Source organism: Xenopus laevis, chromosome 8L (genome assembly GCF_017654675.1).
Source record: "Xenopus laevis strain J_2021 chromosome 8L, Xenopus_laevis_v10.1, whole genome shotgun sequence".
Lineage (NCBI taxonomy): Eukaryota > Metazoa > Chordata > Amphibia > Anura > Pipidae > Xenopus > Xenopus laevis.
The window spans coordinates 63188297-63211037 of NC_054385.1; the positions used below are offsets into that span (position 1 = coordinate 63188297).

General features: G+C 37.0%; 1 protein-coding gene across 4 annotated transcripts in view; it reads right to left on the bottom strand.

Annotated features, from left to right (window-relative positions):
• Window positions 1-1398: 1398 nt before the first annotated feature.
• LOC108698531 (CLK4-associating serine/arginine rich protein) overlaps window positions 1399-22741 on the bottom strand; it is a 37485-nt gene continuing 16142 nt past the window's right edge. For 2 of the 4 annotated variants that reach the window (XM_018230081.2, XM_018230082.2), the window contains exons 6-21: window positions 21802-21886; window positions 19201-19343; window positions 18790-18886; window positions 17174-17252; window positions 16670-16743; window positions 15322-15363; window positions 14429-14635; window positions 13118-13393; window positions 12659-12817; window positions 10937-10976; window positions 9366-9426; window positions 5482-5540; window positions 5269-5315; window positions 4455-4534; window positions 4279-4303; window positions 1399-2678 (exon numbers count right to left, since the gene is read on the bottom strand). In XM_018230081.2, coding sequence (XP_018085570.1) covers window positions 2636-2678; window positions 4279-4303; window positions 4455-4534; window positions 5269-5315; window positions 5482-5540; window positions 9366-9426; window positions 10937-10976; window positions 12659-12817; window positions 13118-13393; window positions 14429-14635; window positions 15322-15363; window positions 16670-16743; window positions 17174-17252; window positions 18790-18886; window positions 19201-19343; window positions 21802-21886 — 1517 coding nt within the window. In that variant the 3' untranslated portion in view covers window positions 1399-2635. Of the gene's footprint in view, window positions 2679-4239; window positions 4304-4454; window positions 4535-5268; window positions 5316-5481; window positions 5541-9365; window positions 9427-10932; window positions 10977-12658; window positions 12818-13117; window positions 13394-14428; window positions 14636-15321; window positions 15364-16669; window positions 16744-17173; window positions 17253-18789; window positions 18887-19200; window positions 19344-21801; window positions 21887-22741 lie in introns of those variants that run through there. The other 2 variants (XM_018230083.2, XR_005963381.1) reach the window with 2 other exon arrangements.

Here is a 22741-nt window from a genome sequence, read left to right on the forward strand (position 1 = left end):
ATCCAACCCCTTCTTAAAGCTGTCTAATGTATCAGCCTGTACAACTGATTCAGGGAGAGAATTCCACATCTTCACAGCTCACTGTAAAAAAAAAAAAAAAAACCTTCAGAAAATGTAGGTGGAACCTCTTTTTTCTACTCGGAATGGGTGACCTTGTATCAGCTGGAAAGACCTACTGGTAAATAAAGCATTAGAGATTATTATATGACCCCCTTATCTATTTATAGTTATCCCTCATTAAGTGCCTTCTTCAGTGTGAACATCCCCAGTTTGGCCAGTCTTTGATAGCCAACATTCTCCATACCTTTTACCAGCTTAGTTGCCCTTCTAACCATTATTCCTGCTGAAGGGTAGTCTTGGGAATGTCCTGTTCAATGCAACAGGATGCACTATAAACTATAACTTGGTGGTAGCAGTCGGCAAAGAGACGGCTCACAGTTTCTCAATGAGAAGCAGATGCAGGCAGCAAACATTGCATTGCAAACCAGCAAGCATCACAACAGGGAAAGTTTTCACAACACACTCTTAAAAGTAATCTTCCATTTATATACGGTATTCTTTATCCTTTTGAGAATGGCTGAGAAGTGAGAGATTCTAAAAAAATATCAAAGTGCTGGCTGGAGAGTATAGCTCCATGTCTGCCTATATCAAAGAACTTGGAAATGGTATTCAATAATCTAGTTGATCCAGAGGAAAGCAAAGAACTCCATCTGAAGCCTCTCCAATTTGTTTCAGAGGGTAAAACCTCCTTCCCGATTCTGGGATGGCAAATGGATCAGTCCCTGGATCAACTGGGTGTCAAGAGCTTATTTCAGTAACTGTGCTGTATATGTAAAAACACACACTACAGCTACAATCCATAAAGGGATTTTGTTGCAGTAAAACATTTTTTTTGTCCAAAGCACACTAGTTTATAGTACTCCAGCAGGATTCTGCACTGAAATCCTTTTTTAAGAGCAAATAGATTTTTTTTATATTTAATTTTGAAATTAACCAGATATCAGATACCTGACAGCTCTGCTGAAAGATTAATTGCATTAAATCCCTATCCCCACCTAGTGGTATACATAAGAATAGCACACCCAAGCAGGAACCCCCCCCCCCCTTTATTATTGGGTGCTAGGGAGCAGTTTTAGCACTGCAAACATGATCCATGTGGTATAAAAAATGGCAAGGGGAGAAAATAGCCGTCTCAAAGCAGTTCCATCCTAAAGTGCTGGCTCCTTCTCAAAGCTCAGATTGAGGCCCAATGAACGGAGATCGCTGCCTATACAACAATTTTTACAGCTAAAAAATAAATAAAAATGTATCGGTTCAAGAATAAAATTATAAATAGTAGTAGAGATTGCAATGCTAGTGTAATAAAAAGTAAACCAAAAAAAATCATGACAGAATCCCTTTAAGAAACAAAATAAGCTTTATTTACATGTACATTAATGGAGATAATGTGGCATTTGTGCTGTCACAATCATTCTGTGGTCTTTGCAGGCATAAAGAGGAGGGCTGCCCACAGCCCTTTAAAAAGTCATTGCCTAAGTAAAACAAAGCCTTCCTGTGATAAAGATAAGTCCAGCCACACTGAATCAAATGTGAAAATTAGAACAGTGTTCTTTTGCAAACACACAGGTTATTACAGGGGTTACTTACACAAGTTTTTAAACAGTCAAAAGAATCCAACACAGCAATTTTTTTGCATGTTAATCACAGTTGAATGAGAAGTAACACTCAAAAATAATTAAGTTCATAATCATCCACCTTATGTTTTGGCTTTTGTACCAGCCAATGGCCGACACAGCCTTTTTGAAGTGAAGATCTGTGCCTCCATAGATGACCGCCAGTAGCTCCTCATTTTATTTCTGATGGCTTTCAGCACATCTTTGTGCTACTCAGTTCCCTCAGATTATGGATTAACGTATAATATATTAAATATTGAACGTTAATATAACTAGTGTGTATAAAAGGCCGATTAGTACATAAATCACATTGGCGGCTTAGAAACCAGCACATTCTGCATTCTAATTGATTAATAATCATCACCATATCATCAGCTGCTATGACACATGAAACCTCACTTTCTAGTGTTTTGATGATTTGACAATTCCTAAGCGTAGCTTCTCAACGGCAACTCAGAGCACACTATGTGCAGTATCATGGACACTCAAAAGATGCTCTAACAAGATCAGAAGATGGGGAGTTGCTTTGCATAAGGTGTTGTAACGTTTATTATCGTTAGCAGGTTTCTAAACCTCTGGGCTGGTACAATAATTTTAATTTATAAAATACAATACGAGTTTTCAGTTGTCATTTAAATTCATACACAGAGCTAGAACTAAAAAAAAAAAAAAAAAAAAAAAATCAGCCATTTTCGTACAATTCAAAAACACCAGTCCCATAACTCCACAAGAACACAACAGATATGGACCAGGAAGTGCTTCATAATCCACATAAAGTATCCATAATGTTATCAGGATTAGACAACGGTTAGATCTAGAGGCAAATTCAGACATTCTTCAGGTCTGCCATTTATTTCAACCTCTGGCCGCATCCCACACTACGTCCCATGGAATGTACCAAAGTGACTCGCAAAAATTACTTTTATTCGTACCCAGTTGTACAAAACAACAGACCTGCAGAGTTAATGGCGATGGTGGGGGCTTCTGGAACGTGAATGAGACCTCCTAGAAAACAAAAAAATCTCTTTAAGTTGTCAGTTTTGTTCTCACACAGTATAGACAACATCTTTAAGGAGTTTTAAAAATATATTTGAACAGCAACTGCATATTTCTTTGAAACATTTAAAATGTTTCCTAGTAGCTGGCCCTCAAGCAGGGAATATTTATTGAATAAAATGGACATCATTCATGGATAGGTACTACAAGGTACTACACAGATAACGTTAGACAGCACTATTCTAGATGAGCAGCAATGCCTTAAAGCAGATTTCTTACATAGACTGAACGCAATTTAAAAAAACAAAACAAAAAAGTGTGTTCCAGTTCAGTTGTTTTCAGATATTTCACCAGAAATAACTACATAGTTCCAGTAAAGGCAGCTGTTATAACTGATCCAATAGTTGTTAATATGCCACAGATGCTGCTGAGAAATATACCAACCATTGTAGCCAATTGTAACAGTTCAGAATCTGCACCTGGATTACCAAGTGGCCAGACAAACACCAGGGACAGGAACATTAAACTTTATACTTCAATTTTAGAAAAAATGGTAAAAAAATAAATAACTAAAAGATGGAAAATTTTGGAATGTGAACGACCTCTTTATGGTTCTTAAAGGACACGTCAACCCCCACATCAAGAATTTATTCAGTAAAAAGCCTAATTTCATTCTTCACATACCGAGTATTCCAGTCCTTCAAAAGCAATTCGCTAAGAAGCTTAGTTGATTTAAGCTTCCTGCTTCTTTCCTCCATGATCTGCCTCTCTCCCCCTCCCTTCTGAAAGAGCGCTGCTGTTTGGAGATATGCACATGCGTACTTTGTCTCAAACAATCTAGCACATGCGCAGTAGAGGGGAATCGGCTTCAGCTAAAACTTTCAGCCGCGTCATCAGTGACCTGAATACACGCCTATCAATTCTATCCACATATCAAAAAATAGCATTGATGGTTGCTGTACCGACTTCAGACTTGTAAGCTTGAACTCTCTGCTCCCCCTGCTCCTAGCAAATATTTCTTCTGCTGACTGCAGCGAGGGAGAGAGCAGAGAGTTTAACTATTACACTGCCTTTTACAACCAGGATAACCATGTAAGTGCAGCAATGCACAATACAACCAGGAAGCGTGCAACCCCGAAAAAATGGCCGCCGGGTAAATGCGTGCATAGATCGAGAAAGAACGCAGTGGTGCAGGGAGCAGGAGGGGAATTTAGAGGCGAAAGTAATGCGGTTCGGGTTGGCTTAAGGTAACCTATACAGGCATTCCAATACTGAAAAAAAGGTTAACATGTCCTTTAAAGGCAGAATCTTTTGTGGAGGAATCAGTGAATAGTATTAAAAATTCCTGAAATTATTGTTCAAATAGATGGGAAATAATTTGGGCACCAGCCCAGATAGATAAGATATTGGTGGGGCAACAATACACACCTGGGATTTTGTGCATGAATGGGCAAATATTACTTACAACCTGTAAGCAAAATAGGTACATATTTTCCACAAAAGGTATAATTGTTAATAAGGCACAATGAACAAATTATTTTTATATAGAATAATTTCATATTTTCATTACCGTTACTCTTAATAGCAGAGCCCAATTCTCTGTTCTTACCTCCTTGATGAACTGTATTCCCGGCCTACAAAAGGGGACAATGAAAATCAATAAATACAAGGAAATAGTGTATAGTTGCATATAAAGCTACATTTTGAAAGTTATTTGCCGAGATCAGACAAAAGGTCACACAGAACTTTGTTTAAGCATTCAGCTTAAACAGTTTTAAAACTCACTGTGTCGGGGTGAAGGAGACCTGCTGCGTGTATAATGTCTTTCCCATTCATCGCGTTCTCTCTCACGGCGCTCTCGCTCCCTATAAAAACATAAAAATGAGTATACGTCATAAAATTCCAATTTTTTGGCTATTAGTACAGGTAAGGGACCCGTTATCCAGATGCTTGGGATCTGGGGTTTTCCAGATAATGGATCTTTCTGTAATTTAGTTCTTCATACCTTAAGTCCAATAGAAAATCATTTAAACATTAAATAAACCAAATAGTCTGGTTTTGCCTCCAATAAGGACTACCGTATATACTAGAGTATAAGCCGTCCCGAGTATAAGCTGAGATACCTCCAAAAACTGGGAAAGCTTATTGACTCGAGTATAAGCCTAGGGTGAGAAATGCAGCAGCTTCTGGTAAGTTTCAATCAAAAAAATTGAGGGTTTCTGCTCCCATTGGAGGTGCTGGCGACTATTCTTGGACGCCAGCAACCGTTTTTGCGCTTGACCCGAGTATAAGCCGGGGCAGAGTTTTTCAGCATATTTTGGGGGCTGAAAAACTCATACTCAAGTATATACGGTAATTATATCTTAGATGGGATCAAGTTCAATGTATGGTTTTATTATTACATAGAAAAAGGAAGTCATTGTTAAAAATTTGGATAAAATGGAGTCTATTGGAGACAGCCTTTCCGTAATTTGGAGCTTTCTGGATAATGGGATTCTAGATATCGGGTGCCATAGCGGATAATGAACCTAATAAATTAATAGGATTGTTACAGTCATTTTTAGAAGGACCTTCCAGAAGGAGAAAAATCACTACTCACTTCATTCGAATCTTTCTTGCCATTGCTCTTAGTTCATCTTCACGTTCCTAAACCACAAGGGATGATTGACAAAATCATTAAACACCAGAGCCTCTTAGTTGAAAGCAAGAAAATACATTAAGGTAGGTAGGTGTGCGTGTGTCCTTGTCGGTCCTGTAGAACACAATAACTCTACTCCACAAAGACAATGTCCAGTGATTATAAAATGTTCACCTGTCGGGTATGTTCCTGCTGAATAATCTTCTCTTGAGCTGCCTTTTTATCCGCCTTGGCTGCAAAAAATAAAATTATTGCACCATGCATTAAAATTACTGAGAATAAAAGTTTTGGATTCACTATAATGTTCAGTGTCTACAGACTCATTTACAGAAAACGAGAACATTTATTTTAACCAATATTCAAACATTATTTTTTTTTACAAAAAAGCAGAACATATCAATGAAATGTCAATTTTTGATTCTGATATTCTAAAAGAATGAGCTGCTTATCAATAGGATCTCTATCATGTATGTTTTTACATGAAGGGAAAGGATTGACATAAAAATTAAAGGAGAGTTCTGTATTACAGACCCTATGCAGGAATATACACAAGTCAATGTATAAATAAATACATCTTAAAAAGATTTCCATGGAAATCTAAAAAGAACGGGTGGTGGAAGGCCCTGTCTGTGGAGGACAAAAAAAGCCTCCATTACATTATAGAAATTAACATGTCCCTACCCAATCCTCCTGGATGGGTTATTCTTCTGGAGGAGGGGTGTCACTGACTTCCTCCACTACTTTTTATTCCAGCTCGTTCAAGAACCTACTAGGAATAACTCACTTTTGGACCTGGCAATAACTAATAATACTGAACTCATCTCTAGCATTTGTGTAAGTGAGAATTTAGGGAATAGTGATCATAACATGGTCTCCTTTGAGATTCTGTTGCACAAGCAATTCTATAAGGGAGTAACTAAAACAATTTTCAGACGTGCAAACTTTGACAGTATAAGGGCATCTCTGCAACATATTAAGTGGGAAATGCTTTTCACAGGGTTAAACACAGAACAAAAATGGGAAGCCTTTAAAATGCTGCTTAATAAATATACTTGTCAGTATATTCCACATGTAAGCAAGGAACGTCGTTGCAAAGCAAAACCTTTTTGGTTCAATAGAAGTGTTGGTGTTGAGGTGGGTAAGAAAAGACCTGCTTTTAAGGCTTTCAGGTTAGCTGGGACAGCCGAATCATTTATAAGGTACAAGGAGGCCAATAAATCATGCAAAGAAGCTATAAGGCAAGCTAAAATTGCTATAGAAAAGGATATTGCAGCAAGCAGTAAAAAAAAAAAAATCCAAAATTATTTTTTAAATATGTTAATAATAAAAAAATAAAGCAGGAAGGGGTGGGACCTATACTATCAGAGGGGGGTCAGCTGGTTGATGAAAACAATAAAAGCGCAGATTCTGAACTCCTATTTTTCATCTGTCTACACAAATGAGGAACCAGTTAATTAAGGTTTCCTTCTTAATATTCCCAATTCTAGTAATACAACTAATGATGCATGGTACATACGTGAGAAAATTCAAGAGACTAGAACATGTTAAGATACACAAAGGCCCGGGGCCAGGTGATATTCATCCCAGGGTACTTAGCGAGCTTAGCTCTGTGATTGCCAAACCTCTTTACTTAATTTTTCAGGATTCATTGAGGTCTGGCATAGTGCCAAGAGACTGGTGAATTGCTAATGTGGTGCCTCTATTCAAAAAAGGATCCCGCTCTCAGCCTCAAAATAGGCCAGTTAGTCTGAGGTCAGTGGTAGGAAAGCTTTTCATAAAGGATAAGATACTGGACTTTATAGCAAATCATAATACTATGAGTTTGTGCCAGCAGCATGGTTTAATGTGTAATAGATCTTGCCAGACTAACTTAATTTCTTTTTATGAGAAGGTAAGCAGGGACCTTGATTTTGGGATGGCAGTGGATGGGATTTACTTAGACTTTGCTAAAGCATTTGATACAGTGCCACACAAAAGGTTACTGGTTAAATTAAGGAATGTTGGCCTGGAACATAGTATTTGTACCTGGATAGAGAACTGGCTAAAAGATAGACTACAAAGAGTGGCGGTAAATGGAACATTTTCTAATTGGACCAGTGTTGTTAGTGGAGTACTGCAGGGCTCTGTACTAGGTCCCTTGCTTTTCAACTTGTTTATTAATGACCTGGAGGTGGGCAAAGTACTGTTTCTATTTTTGCAGATGATACTAAATTGTGCAGAACTATAGGTTCCATGCAGGATGCTGCCACTGGGCAGCAAACTGGAAAATGAGGTTCAATGTTGATAAATGCAAGATTATGCAAAAATAAATAATATAAATGCAAGTTATACACTAAATGGCAGTGTGTTGGGAGCTTCCTTAAATGAGAAGGATCTAGGGTTTTTTGTAGATAAGTCTTCATCTGGAGTATGCAGTGCAGTTTTGGACTCCAGTCCTTAAGAGGGATATAAATGAGCTGGAGAGAGTGCAGAGACGTGCAACTAAACTGGTTAGGGGGATGGAAGACCGTCAAGGTTGGGGTTGTTTTCTCTGGAAAAAAGGCGCTTGTGAGGGGACATGATTACACTTTACAAGTACATTAGAGGACATTATAGACAAATAGCAGGGGACCTTTTTACCCATAAAGCAGATCACCGTACCAGAGGCCACCCCTTTAGACTAGAAGAAAAGAACTTTCATTTGAAGCAACGTAGGTGGTTCTTCACAGTCAGGACAGTGAGGTTGTGGAATGCACTGCCGGGTGATGTTGTGATGGCTGATTCAGTTAATGCCTTTAAGAATGGCTTGGATGATTTTTTGGACAGACATAATATCAAAGACTATTCTGATACTAGGGGTTGAACTTGATGGACTTTGTCTTTTTTTCAACCCGATTTAACTATGTAACTACAGACATGCAGAGATGCCAATTTCAAAAAGTTGGCCATTCCCATTAATAAAGAGAGAAAATTAATTGATTTTGCTGCAGGTCCTGAAATTAAAGGGTAACTATAACAAAAATGAAAATTTAATATAAGCTTCATCATACTAAAATAAGAAATTTTCTAAACAGAATTAAAAATTCTGATCTGAAATAAAGTTACTCTTCACTCATCCCTCATCAGCATCTGTCTCTCTTGACGTAAGAATTGGGAGCCTGATTTTGAATGACAGTTAGGCCTAATACAGCCTTGAAGATGTATTATAGCGCACTCTTTCAAAAAAATCACCAGAAATCAGTCTCCATATTTGTAGGGTCAGTTATTTTGTTAGATTTTGTTTGTGCAAGAATAAGTTATTTGAGTTAGCTCTAACATATCTGATAAGAAACTGAGCCCCCCAGAAGAGACACATTGGATCTACCTGTCAATCAAATGCTGACACACAACTCCTGCATGAATAGATACTGATGCTTAAATAAGGGGATAGTTAAGAGAAACTTTATTATTTCAGAATAGTACATCATTTTTAATTCACAATATTTAGAAATGTTCCTATTTTAGTATGATGAAACTTATATAAATAGTAATGTATCTGATGCTATGGCTCCAGCATCTCTTAAGTTACCATGAGTTTCAGGATTGAATATACATGTATAGTTGTTTCCTATTGGAGAATTTCAACTGACTTTTTTGTCAGATTCACTTATTTAGTTATACAAGTCAAGTAAATTAAACATGACAATTTCTACTGCTGCAAGACTAAATCACTAAAAATTTAATGAATGGATTCCATTATGTTATTTCTGCCTAACACTATAGCTTACAATGGCTATGAACTTTTCTCTTCAATTGGCCTGAGCAAATCTGCAGAATACCGAAACTCAAATGTATAAACCACAATTCTCTACTCTGAAGAGACTCTTGAATGAGAACAACATCTTATGGGTAATGTAAAATACCGATCCAAGCAGTAAGACAACAATAAACCATAAAATAGTAAAATTCTGCATGGGATCAGTCTATGAAGGTCAAAAACAGTAAACTGATGAAGCACTCATTGTGCTTTCCAAGCACAATAATTGTGAGCAAATGCCACCCCATAAACAAAAGAATCTTTGGAATTTTAATATCCTTACACTGTTTGTTCAGGGCTTTCTGCATACGGAGTTTCAGCTTCTCTTGTGGAGTGAGCTTGGCCTGGAATGAGTGAGAAAATGTAAATAATGAGAATCAGACAAGCACGATGCTTGTTATGGGATAGGTGAGGCATCCAGCAGAAAGTACCAACTTGACTAACAAACAGAGGAAGAAACTTTATTAACTAAATTTTAAAAAAAATCCACAGAACAACCTATGATAAAGCTTATAATTAGTCACTCACTTAGAATATTCGACACTGCAGAGTGTGTGTGTGTGTGTGTGTGCCTGCCAGGAGCTGGCATAGTTCTGCTGAAGAAAGCACTTGTCTGGGAATTTATTCTGTTGATTATCAGGGTCAACCAATTCTATTTGCTAGTGTTTTTTCATCCTGTTACTCCCTGAGAAAAGCCACTCCTCTACAGTCTATGTTGCAGGTCCTGGGAGGCTGCATGTATTCATCAGACCAACTCTATGCTATAGGACCACTATGGTTCATATCTACTGAATAAAACCCATTATAACCACTTCCAGAAAAGAGCAAGTGAATACAATTCTTCACCTATATATTTTGATGTAGACTTATAAACCATTTATAAATACTTAAAACGAGACCAGAGTTTCACATTAGCCTTTTATAAATACTTAAAGGAGACCAGAGTTTCAGAGTTTTTCACATACTGGCATGACTACAAGAGCTACCAGACTTTGTCAAAAGGAAACCTTAAAAACAGAACAATTTTTTGCCCTCTATCCTACAACAATACATTTACTGTTGCAGAAACAGTAACAGAGAAATATTTGACTGCATTGTTTTTATACATAGACATGCTTTTTTTCTCCTTGATAAACACCAAAACATTTCCTTATTTATGAAGTTTACTTAGTGCAAAGGGTGTTTGTGGTACATGTAGCAATAATTATTGTACTCCAAGATCTACATTTACTTTACTTCCCCTTAATGTAGATTATTAATGGAATTGAATTATTTTGATATCTAATTTCAGAAATACGTTACTTGTAAAACAGTTTGCTAGCAAAGCTGCTTTAGGACTACTGTGGCTACCCATAGCAATTTGATTTTTGCTTTAACTTAATAACCTGTCTTTTTTAGGCTTTTCTAACTTAAAAGGAATCTGGAACAAAGAGCTTCCCATCCACTTGTATTGAAAAAGCACACTGGATGGTTGAGCTGCTTATCTCTGCCTGCATACAAATGTAGGCAGAGAAAAGCAGACCATCCACCCCGCGTTCCCAGATTCTAAGTGAGCTTATCTGCTTGCCATTTGTAGTGGTAACAGAAATTCTCACTTGAAGAAATTCTGGATATCAGACAGACTAATGCACAGAAAAAAAGTGAAAACCTTTCAGTAACAACCATCAAAAAAGTCACAAAATGCAATGCTTTTATAACTCTAAGTTAATTGTTTGGTGATTTAAGCACCAATAAGTTTTCATTTCCTCTACACCCAAATATTTAAAATGTTATGTTTTTATGCATACGCCCTGCTCTCTAAATCGTTAGATCGCATCCTGCGTGAATTAAATAGGCGGTAAAATTCTTACTGACTTTGGCTGCTCCGCTCTCTCTGCAAGCAGGAAGCTCAGTCCTGGAGAAGAAATAAGAAGGTCTATAAGTCAGATCTCCATTTACTTTCCCCCTTTTCAGGTCCTTTCAAACAGTGCCATTTACAGCTTATTTTTGTTCCTGAATCATCCCACATTTTACTACAGACATTCTTTAAAGGGGACCCGTCACCCACACAAAATTATCCAAATCCTATTTTATCATGTTAGTCAAGCAAAATGAACTTTAATTACACTATATAAATTATTTGAATATTGTTTCCATCAGTCTGGGAACTCATAATTATAGCAACCAGGAAGGAGCCATTTTGTGGATACTGTTATTAAGGCAAGCATTGTATCATCTCAGAATCTTGTTTGTGCACCAGGGGACAGGGACCCAATGACCATCCCCATGCCCTGGTTACACAATTAAATCGTTAAGAGAGCTGGGGGAATGTAGGGAGAGCAGTGACATCTAGGAAGTGCTGAATGGAAAGTGAAAGTAATTGCTTGCCCCACCTCTATGCCTAGGCATAGAGGCAGGGTAGGCAATACTTGATTGACAGCTGATATTTTTAAATGAGTTTACAACAGCTATGAATGCTTTAATAAAAAAAAAGAAATAGGATTTCATATTTAAGTTTAAGAAGGACTTTTATTATACAGATTTTTATGTCTGGGTGACGGGTCCACTTTAATTCTTCTTCACTTTCATTTAGTAGAATTAAAAATTCCAAAACATTGGTCATTATACATTAAATTACCAAGAAAAAAATGTTGTCAGTTCAAATGTATTGTAAATATTGTTTATGGTGGATGCCACAAATACACATTTCATTGGTGACTATTTTTTTACCCATATACACTACCAGTCAAAAGTCTTTGAACAACTTATTTTGAGTATTTCTGGTAGAATTTTAACCATTGTACCCTTTAATTTCTAATTTAAGAATATGTAATAGGGCAATTGAAAAGTGTTGTGACTTATCTTACCTAAAACAATCTAGATCTAATTAGAAATGGTCTGGTAGACCTAGATAAACAAGGTCACATGACAAGTACATACGTTTCAATATCCTGCTTAAAAAAAAAACTGCACCAGATATTAATGAACAGAGTTGATGCTACTGTGAACACTACAGAAGGTAGCTATTTTAATGAGTTGAAGATGTAGCCTGTTCTTCTCTACCTAAAAATGAACTGCCATTTTTTAACTTTCGTCTTTGGATGAAGCTCTGAAAAGGGCTTAAACAGTAATAAAACATATTAAACTAGTAGTGTACAAGTATTTCATCACTAACACATCTTTCATTGTTTAAAAAAAAAAAAAATCACACACACACACACACACACACACAAAAACAGGAACCGGCCAACGTTTCGGTCTTTTTCTAAGACCTTTATCAAGACCCCAAAAAGACCGAAACGTTCCTGTTTTAAATTTATTTAATGAATATGGAGTTTTAAACTGAAAAATCCTGGTGTGCACCTTTTGTCAGTGGAATTTATAAATATATATATATATATATATATATATATAAATATATAAATATATATATATAAATATATATATATATATATATATATATATATATATATATATATATATATATATATAGAGGGCTAGGGCACACACATAAGGAGTTACACACCTGGGTGCAATACAGGAATACGATATATATAGACTTGCCATTGTGATTTACTTCTGGGGATACCCACTTACCTTTTCAACCGCTCTCCAAGTACTGGGGATACAGCACGTCTTGCACCCCTCTCCCTTCCTGGGGATGGGCTCCTGGACAAACTGCTTTGACTGCTGGTCCGTGGTCGCCCACCACTTTTCCCCCCACGACCATGACGGTCAGGTGATCGAGATCGACTTCTGAAATGAGAATAATATATTTCTGATTACCCCTCATATATATTAATATTCCTTAAGAGACAAAGCCTGTGTTTCATGGTTTGTTATTAGTCCTAAAAATCCAAAACCTTGCATAATTTCAGGGTATCCATGAAGGAGGAAAAACAGATCAAATACTGGGTGAGTATATTATATTATCACCAGTTAAATGATCTACAGCTGCAACCTATTTCATTACCATTTCTGCTTTCCATTAGAACCAAAGGATACAGTACAGGCAGTGGTAATAGTAACTTAAAGATCACAACTCTACTCCTTTACCTTGATCTACGCCTTCCTCCATAATATCGATCTCGGTCTCTGTCTGAAGATAAGGATCTAGAATATCTTTTGCTGTCTCTTGTACCTCCTGTTCCTGTGTGACGTCGTACAGGGCTGCGAGAGTACCTACGGGTACGAGAGTGTGACCCAGACCTACGTCGGGTGCCTACTCTTCTAGATCTGGAGCTGGATCGAGACCTAGAATATGTTCTTGATCTTGATGAGGAAGCTGATGATGACGATGAAGAAGAAGACGACGAGGAAGTCGTCCTTCTTCTAAGGATTGAAAAAAAAACGAAAAAAAATGAGAATGAAAAGTTAGACCAAAGACAATTTAAAAAATAAACAACAACATGCCAAAGCTCAAGATGGTTATGAGGAATTGCAACAATAGCAGACATACTGCCATTCTTCAGTTCCTGCAAATATCAAAGCTGTGCAGCTGGAATAAGGGGTCACATAATGCCCTCCATGGGATTTTGTGACTCTCCAGCTTGCCTAACAGTTGTGTTCCTTTTTGACCATTTAAATGCAGTATGGATTAAGAACATGTAGTATATCTGAAAAATAGCAGACTCTGTGGTAGCTTTAGCTTTTCTTGTTGAATACATTATAAAGAACAACTGAAGAAAAGAAAATGAACCCTGTGTGTAGGGTTGTTGTATGGGGCAAGACCGCTGCATATACAGTGCAAATAACATAAGAGAAGCAGAAAGATAAACTGGTACAGTTATAGACACTTAAAAAACCGAGATTATAGTGTAACTAATTTGCTATACCACCCCAGGCTAATATTATTATAGTTTTTTTTATGCACTACTGGTCTAATCATAGATAAATCAATAATGAGCAGGTAGCATTTTCTGGTCACCTCTTTAAAGGAAACTTTGTGTTCCTATGGGTTATTGGACCTGGGAAAATGTTGTGCCTTAAATATGTCCCACAGTTATATATATTTAGCTATATACACAGTACTTTTTCTTAATATAAGAAAAATATTAACCCATCCCCATCCAGTACTTTAAGACATAAATATAATTATATGGAATACAATCATTTTCCATTTTTAGCAGGGCTCCATTTAGTATGGAATCCGCCACAAACTGTTGTTTACCATCATACTTCATCAATTCAGTTTGCTACAATATAAGGACCTGATTACACAGATACTACAGAAAAACTAGTGCCCCCTTCCAATTACCGGTTGGGGTGCTCCGGCCCTTCTAATTCAGAAGATGCTGGGCCTCCCGCCCTCCCCAGTTAAGGTCGACCCATGACACATACGGCAGGGGAGAATCTAAAGTTACCGACCGGGAGGCATCTTTACGACCTGAAGAAGTCCCAGAACCATGTGTGTGCGTGGGCCGTTTGCTGGATGTGGCCGAAGAAGACTGAGCTGCAGGACCAGATGCAGACTCATCTTCACTGCCTCCAAAGCTGGTAATGAATGTAATAGCTTCTTCGCGTCCAGGGCTTGGGGTTCGGGAACACGAAACAGAGGAAGAGTCTGACTGGGACCTAAAGTGGAAGAATAATGAAGAATAATGAAAAATAATATGAATATTGAATAAACAAAGAAGCAATTAGAAACATGCTAAATATTGCTTTGATCACTTTTCTTCTTTTCCCTGCAGGTAAAGCTTGAACTAAAAGTATCTTGTTTTGTTTAGAAGCTTTTTATCTCCCCCACTAGCCAGATAGTTAGTACATTACTGCTGTGTTGTAAGGTGATGAGGCAACGCATGAGGTAAAAAATGCATTTGTATTCAACTTCAGCTCCCATTCACAGGTGCTTCTAATATAATAAATAATTTATGAATTAAACAGTGAATTGAGCTCCTAAGCCAGTACAAATCTGTGTGATACAGAAGCCTATTCACCAATATGTATTCCAAACAGATGTTTGAAACAGTTAAGCTAAATTAGCTAGTTGCTGCCTTAACTTTTTCATACTAAAGCAGGGCAGCTTTTGTGTATTAATAATTGTTTTACTGTAGATTCTGTAGAAGTCAGGTTTCTGTCCACATGGAAAATGTAAGTAGCAACCTAACTTTTTCCCCATACTAAGTGAGTTGGCCAGAGAAGCGTTATATTTGTTTTGTGAAAAGAATAATTTTCAAAAATATTTTTTTTAAATATAATGAATACTACAGGATGAATGAAAATATGTAACATTATCATGGTGACATATTTAGTCTACTTACCGCCTATAAGGATCATAAGTGGGACTGTCTCTTCGAGCATAGCTGTGAAAAAAAAAAAGTGGAGGAAAAATAAAGTGTCTAAAATCAACCATATTTGGAGCAATTGCAGTAGCTGTAACTATATAATAAAATGTGAATATAACACACATCCCCACAGTGGCCTTAAGATCCCCTTAAAACAATATTTTACCTATAACTCAGACTGGGTAGTTTATGCTCTAAAATGCCCATGTGGAATGGTGCATGCGGGACAAACGTCCCAGAATATGAAGGTATGAATTGGGGAACATAAAAGATTGTTCACCGCATACAACCCCACTGAAAAGAAAACACACACACACTCCTGTAGGGAGATATTTCCACTCAGCCAAACAAAATGCTGCTAGTCAAGAGTTGGATGAGGCTTGATAAAGGGCCCTGTGTGGCACGACACGTTGCCATGTTTTAAAGTCTGCAATGAGCCAATAAAAGTCACTTTTTGCATTACTAAAACGGATTTGTGTGCTACAGCTATTTTGGACTTTGTTGTAACTGTGCTGGCTCTTCGCAGGAGGCTTTATATGCGGTTTAGCACCAGACACCTGAAAAGGTCTATGGAGTAAAAGGTGAGCGCTCTAACTTTTGTGTGGAGTCAGAGATGGATGGTCTTGGAAGAGATGCAAAAGCCATTACGAGGGGGAGACAGAAAAAATATTTTATTTAAATGTGAAGCAAAATGGACAGACAGGTGGAATTCTATAGAACCACGAAGTACAAATGAGGCTTGGAGCCTAAAATGTTTTTTGTGAAATGTTAGAAATGGTTCTAGTTAAAAATTCTAACTGTATAGATCTATTACAGCATGAAAAAAATGTACCAATGCTTAAACAAAGTAGAAATTCCATAAGATTGGTGAGTGATGATACTAAGTAACTAAATTGTTTATATTCTTTACCCTATAGAAACATTGTATAACTAGAAGCTACATTTGATGTATCTATTTGGATAGTGCAAAAGTATCCATGTGGTAATTAAGTTAATGTAATCTGTCCTCTGGGCACTAGATGGCGCTGAGGACGCATTTGGGATTAATGGGAGATTAAAGGGTTTAAAAAGGTCACTGTAATTTGAGTGTTTAACTTGCACCAGAGGAAGGACCTCTGTGGTCCAAAACATGTAGTGCTTCAATAAAACGATTAAAGACTACATTGAAAGGCTCTCCGGTCCTTTTTCTTCTATCATATTTGGATCATTACCCTGAACAGACATTTTCAGTTTCACATACACACCAATGTATTTAGGAAATATTTCATACTAATGCTCTCAAATGTAGCCTGATAAGTTTCACACTGGCACAGCAAGCCATTACCTAGGTGGACTAATTTTTCTTCCTTTGAGGCGTTTTTCTCTGAATTCCCTCCTCTGACGACGAGACCTCCTGCCCTAGAAAAACATAAGGAAGCAACCTAATCATTTTTATGAATTTCGGTCAATGGCGGACTGGGCAATTTTGTCCTCTATGGCCATTGGAGGAAGGCTTGTGAGTCTTTTCCAGATGTGACGTCTGACAAACTCTTTAACAACTGCTCAAAATGCTTGTCAGAGGGAAGTGAATGGTAAGTCAAAGGCATTAAACGACTACTAAAAGACATGGTGGAAAAAACGAACAAAATATATATCTATCATTGTCCTGGATGAAAAGCTGGGAAGGACTGGTTTGTTTTGAAAGAAAAAAAAATGGAGTAAGGAAGGTAAAATAATTTGGGCAACAGAAATGGAAAAGCAGCTGAAGAAAATTGGGGTCTGATTGGTGTTGGGATCCATGCCATGTAGTCCTAGTCATTTTGTGGCATCCAGACAGAAGATTCCTTACAGAGTACATAGCTTTTTCCTCTTCTAAAGCTTTCGCATGTTTAATTGCTTCTGACTCCTCTTTATCTTTTCTAAGCATTCTACAAGAAATAGAAATAACAACATAAAACACTGAAAAACAGCCTATACACCAGCTTCCACACCTAAACAGAGAATTCTGTCTCTTTTATATTACTGTGGTCCAAGTAAGAAAAATGCCCCTTCAATTCTGCAACACCTTAGTAATGATAAAAATATACCGTATATACTCGAGTATAAGGCGTCCCGAGTATAAGCCGAGGTACCTAATTTTACCTCCAAAAACTGGGAAAGCTTATTGACTCGAGTATAAGCCGAGGGTGAAAAATGCAGCAGCTTCTGGTAAGTTTCAATCAAAAAATTGAGGGTTTCTGCTCCCATTGCAGGTGCCGGCGTCTCGTTTTAGGACGCCGGCGACCATTCTTGGACGCCGGCGACCATTCTTGGACGCCGGCGACCATTCTTGGACGCCGGCGACCGTTTTTGCACTTGACTCGAGTATAAGCCGAGGTAGAGTTTTTCAGCATATTTTGGGGGCTGAAAAACTCGGCTTATACTCGAGTATATACGGTACAAAAGGGGTCATTTACAGGTGCAATCTGCTTTATTTCTTTGCTCCGTCACCAGCACAGTGGCAATAGGTGCAGGTCTTTGCGCTACATTTTAGTAAAATTTATTATCAGCATAAGCTCTGTTTATCTTAATGTTGTAAAAGAAGAATCTTTGTATAGAGCTAGTCTTAAATATTTTATTTATAAAATGTAAATTTATATAATTTTCAGGTAGAAAATCTGTAGTCACTAGATTAGCAGATGTTGTGTCATTTATTAATGCCCTGGGTGCAATTGCAGTGTATCAGGCCCTTGTGCTGAACATACTTTTGCCTATTGTTTTAATTGGGAAATGTGTATTTTTTTTAATATTACATAACAAACAGGGCAAAATCTGAGACTGTGTTCAGGCAAACAAAAACTAGGATGTGGCTTTATTTTCAATCAACTCAGACCAGAAGTCCACTGAAAAGATCTCCACATAAGCAATCCCTATCTTTGCCCCAGCTAAAATTTCTTTGCATTGCTGATTATTTGCATTTTGTTTGACCAGGAAAAAGTATACACTTGTCAAAGGGCCATGCAGGGCTCAAAACATGTAGTGTGGAAATAAAAAACAATTAAATCAGCTAGATCTGCTGTTTCAGCCTTCTTGCTCCTATTTTATTTTTTTTATTTTTTTAACAAAGAATAGCCAATAATAATCTTCAACTGCTATTGTGCTGGTTGCCTTCTCTCCTTAAGTTTAACTCAAACTAAGGAGGCACCAAATTATTATTGTTTCACTCAAATATTGAATCCTAAACCCTAAATTGCATATCTTGATTTAATCATCATAAAACAAAAAATTGTCATCTTCAGTTGTCCAGTGCTTTAAAGCCTTGGATTTTGTTTTATCTGTTGGGTTACAGCACATTACTAAATCAAATGGCATATGCAGTTACAGAAATAATGTATGGATATAGTTTACAGCGATCACAGAATTCACTGAGCTATGACTGTGTGCATTTATATTATAAGCTTAAGAAACAATTTTTATGCAACTAACCTTACAAAGTCTCCTTCAGCCATCCCATAAGTAGTAGCTTGTTTATTCAGATCAGCAATTTGTTCATCTGTGATTTCATCCACGTCAACCTCCACGTCTGTCAATGGCAGAAGAAAAAAAAAAAAACTAAAACCACTAACTAACCAACAAGGCACATTTTGCAATCACAGCACCTTAAAAAAAAAACTGCAATCCTCAAGTACACAGATGTTTGGCACACCAAAATACAAGTAGGCGCTTACATAAAACAGCATAAAACATATATTCTAAAGTACAGGATACTTTATTCCTATTAATAAGGAGACAAAGTCATGATAAAACAAAGATGGGAACAAAGGGAAAGAAAATGGAGGATACATTAACCACAGTGAAGATACGAAAAGAGCGAATGGAAGATTAGTAGAAACCTACCAATGTCTGGGATAATCTCATCTTCATCAGACTTGCTCTCATCATCCGAATCTTCACCCTCCCCTTTCTCTGGGGAGTCCCCAAGGTCTTCAACGGTGCTGTCTTCATAGGTATACCCTATGGAAGCTTTCTTCTCTGAAAGCCTTCAAAAATGTACAGCAGAATTTAAAACTGAGTCAACTCAACAGAAATCAGAAAAATATATAAAATAAATACAATTATAGTAAAAAAACTATAGAAAAAAAGCAACAGATTTAATTTACTGCCATAAAAGCACTGCCAAAGGAAGCTATAGGTATTTTTAAAAAGTAGGATTGTTTTTTATTCCTTGGCCAACCCAAAACAGATTTACCCATACTATTACAAGTCATACAAAGATTCGGGAAAATAGCAGGATTCCAGATAAATCGAAACAAATCAGAAGCACTCCAACTTCATCATTCACAATCCACGGATTGGCTCCCACATTTCCCCTTCAAAAAAAACGCACACTACATAAAATACCTGGGAATCAAAATACCCTCACAGCATAAAAACCTATACACACTAAGTATAAGGAAAACAATAGACATCACAAATAAAGAAACACAACAATGGAAACATATAAATTTGACATTCATGGGTAGAATCCACCTAATCAAAATGGTATTATTTCCTAAACTTCTATACACATTACAAATGTTACCCTACTACATTAAACCGACATATCAAAATAATCATATAATTAGGACCTTTATCTGGAATAGAAAATGCCCCAGGATCAGCCTATTCAAAGTAGAACAACCTAAAGTTCTGGGGGGGGAACCAACCTTTCCAACATCAGAGAATACAACACAGCAGCATTGCTAAGATATGCAGGAGACTGGCTACTCAATAAAGATCAAAATACGATCATATCCTTAGATCAATATTTAAGCAAATATTATTCCCTCAATTACCTCTTACACACATCTACAACTAAGATTCCATTATCCATACAAGATAATCCTCTATTCACAGGCACACACAAAGCATGGCAATCAACCTTAAAAAAACAAAATCTATCACCACATATCTCCCCATATCTAACAGGGATAGGAAACAAACAATTCCCAATAGGCATACAAAACCCAATACTTCTCCAGCAATGGACTGCATAACCTTAACGACTTACTTGATGATAGTTACTCAATCACCCAAACAAAACTCATGGAAAAATACCCATTTACAACACCACATACATTCCTGAGGCTACAACTCATCCATTTTGCAGCTCGTACAACCAATCAGTTATCAGACAGAGAAAAAGATAACAAAGAAAATATGGAAAAACACTGAAACTAAACAAACAACCTCATAACTATATCAGACGATACGGATATTAATACTAGAAGATGAAGGAAACTCCGCCTTTAAATGGACAACAGACATAGCTAACATACTGTAACAATATCAGATATCCTCAAACACCACATGAAAATAATGAAATTACTCCCAGCGAGCAGATATCAAGAGATGGCTCTACAAATACTTCATAATTCATATCTAACTCCAATCAGAAGATACAAAATGGGAAATCGCTCCTGAGACAACTGTCTAAGATGCAGCACCCCAGGAGCTGATTTAATACACAACCTTTGGTCATGTTCAAAATTACAAACATTTTGGCAAGAGGTAACCAAATATGGTGAACAGATGGCTGGGAAACCCATCCAAATGCAAACTGAGTGGGCGCTATTAAGTAACACCATAAACTATACCCAACTATCAAAGCCAGAGAAAAACATGATTGGGAGACTAGTGCTAGCAACCTGGAAAATTATACTACAACAATGGATAATCCTGGACTCTCCATCTATATCGGTAGTCAAACAAAAATTACACCACCTATTTCACATGGATTGGTTGTAAGCAATAATCAGAAAAGAACAAAACACAACAAAATTCTTTAACACCTGGATAACATACATAACATCACTCCACAACATATCAAATACCTAACAGTTTATACCTTTAGACAAACCACATGGTACGACGAAGAAACCCTTAGAGAACACCCACTTATCACGGAGTCATCCCAATACCTAGATACATGGCTACAGGAACAAGGAAGGCTGGATTTTGCACCCCCCAGGAGTCATCAGATAAATAGATTATTGGCTATATATCCATCAAATCCTATGTAGGGTCAAATACTTAATTTTGAGCTGGAAATGTTACCATATTACTATATTACTGTTGTTCAAAAACTGTACAGAATCTGTAATCATTCTTATTCTGTACGAAACGGCATAATGAAAACCAGTTTTATTATGCGATATAAATAAATAACATATTTAAAAAAATAAAGGGGGAGGATTGTGTGGTCTAGAAATGCAGCCAATTATCAAAGCGTGTATTCTTACAAGCTAATTTTGAACATGCTAACTTTGACTACACTGCATCAGAGAAGATTTCTTAAAAAGCTGAGCTATGACCCCACACAGAACACGTAACCAATTTAACAGCAGTAAGAGGTCAGACAATCAGACTGTACAACCAAGCCAACATCATCAACACTACCACCTTCTACCAAAGATGAAACACTACAGCTTCAATGTTATATACTGAAGCAATACTTACTTCTTCTTCTCTTCTTCTCCTGGCCGATCTAAGCCCCCATACAGCTCATCAATATATATCTGGTACAAGCACTGTTCTTCAGAAACTAAAATGAAAGAAGATATAAGAAGATATTAGGAATGATCCGATTTCTGCTGTCCTTTCAGATATACAATGAAGGGAGTGTTCAACTTCCAACACTTTTTTTTTTTTATTTCAGTAGGTTTCAGATAGTTCACCAGAAATAAAGACTTTTTCCCAATTACTTTCTATGTGTGACAGTTCTTCTAATATTGAAGTGTAAGTTTAATTTTTCACCTTTCTAAAGCTGCTCTGGGAGGGGGGGGGGGTCGTCGACCCTCTAAACTGTTTTAAATTGATTAATTTATTTGATACATTTCTTATCTTTGTCCCTGCTGAGCTGAATCCCCGAGTTTCACTAAAGGGTAAGTAAAGTCTAAAATAGAATAAGACTAGAAATGCTGTATTTTTTATACTAAACATAAACTTACTGCACCAGAAGCATAATCAAACAAATGATTTATGTTTTCAAAGTTGGCCACAGGGGGGTCACCATCTTGTTACTTTTAAATAGCAACAAAATGGCTCAAGCGAGGTATATATTACCATATACATTACCATTATTAGTAATAGTAATGGACTAAATTGGTTGGGGTGTCCACAAACAAACCAATTGAAGTATATACACAGGAATTGGGACTCAACCCTCAGCCCATGTGCCCAAGAGATACTGTGGTATTGTAAATAATCACACATAAAAGTAAAAAGGCAATATTTATTCACCACCATGCCATAATACTCTGGTTAAAACCAACTTAAAACAAGCAGTGCTGCATGTGGAAAGAGGGATCCCTCTATTATAGATACTTTGCCCCATCCACCGATTCTGTGAATCAGGTGTAAGAAGATTACATATAATAAAATCCAATGCAAATTTCTA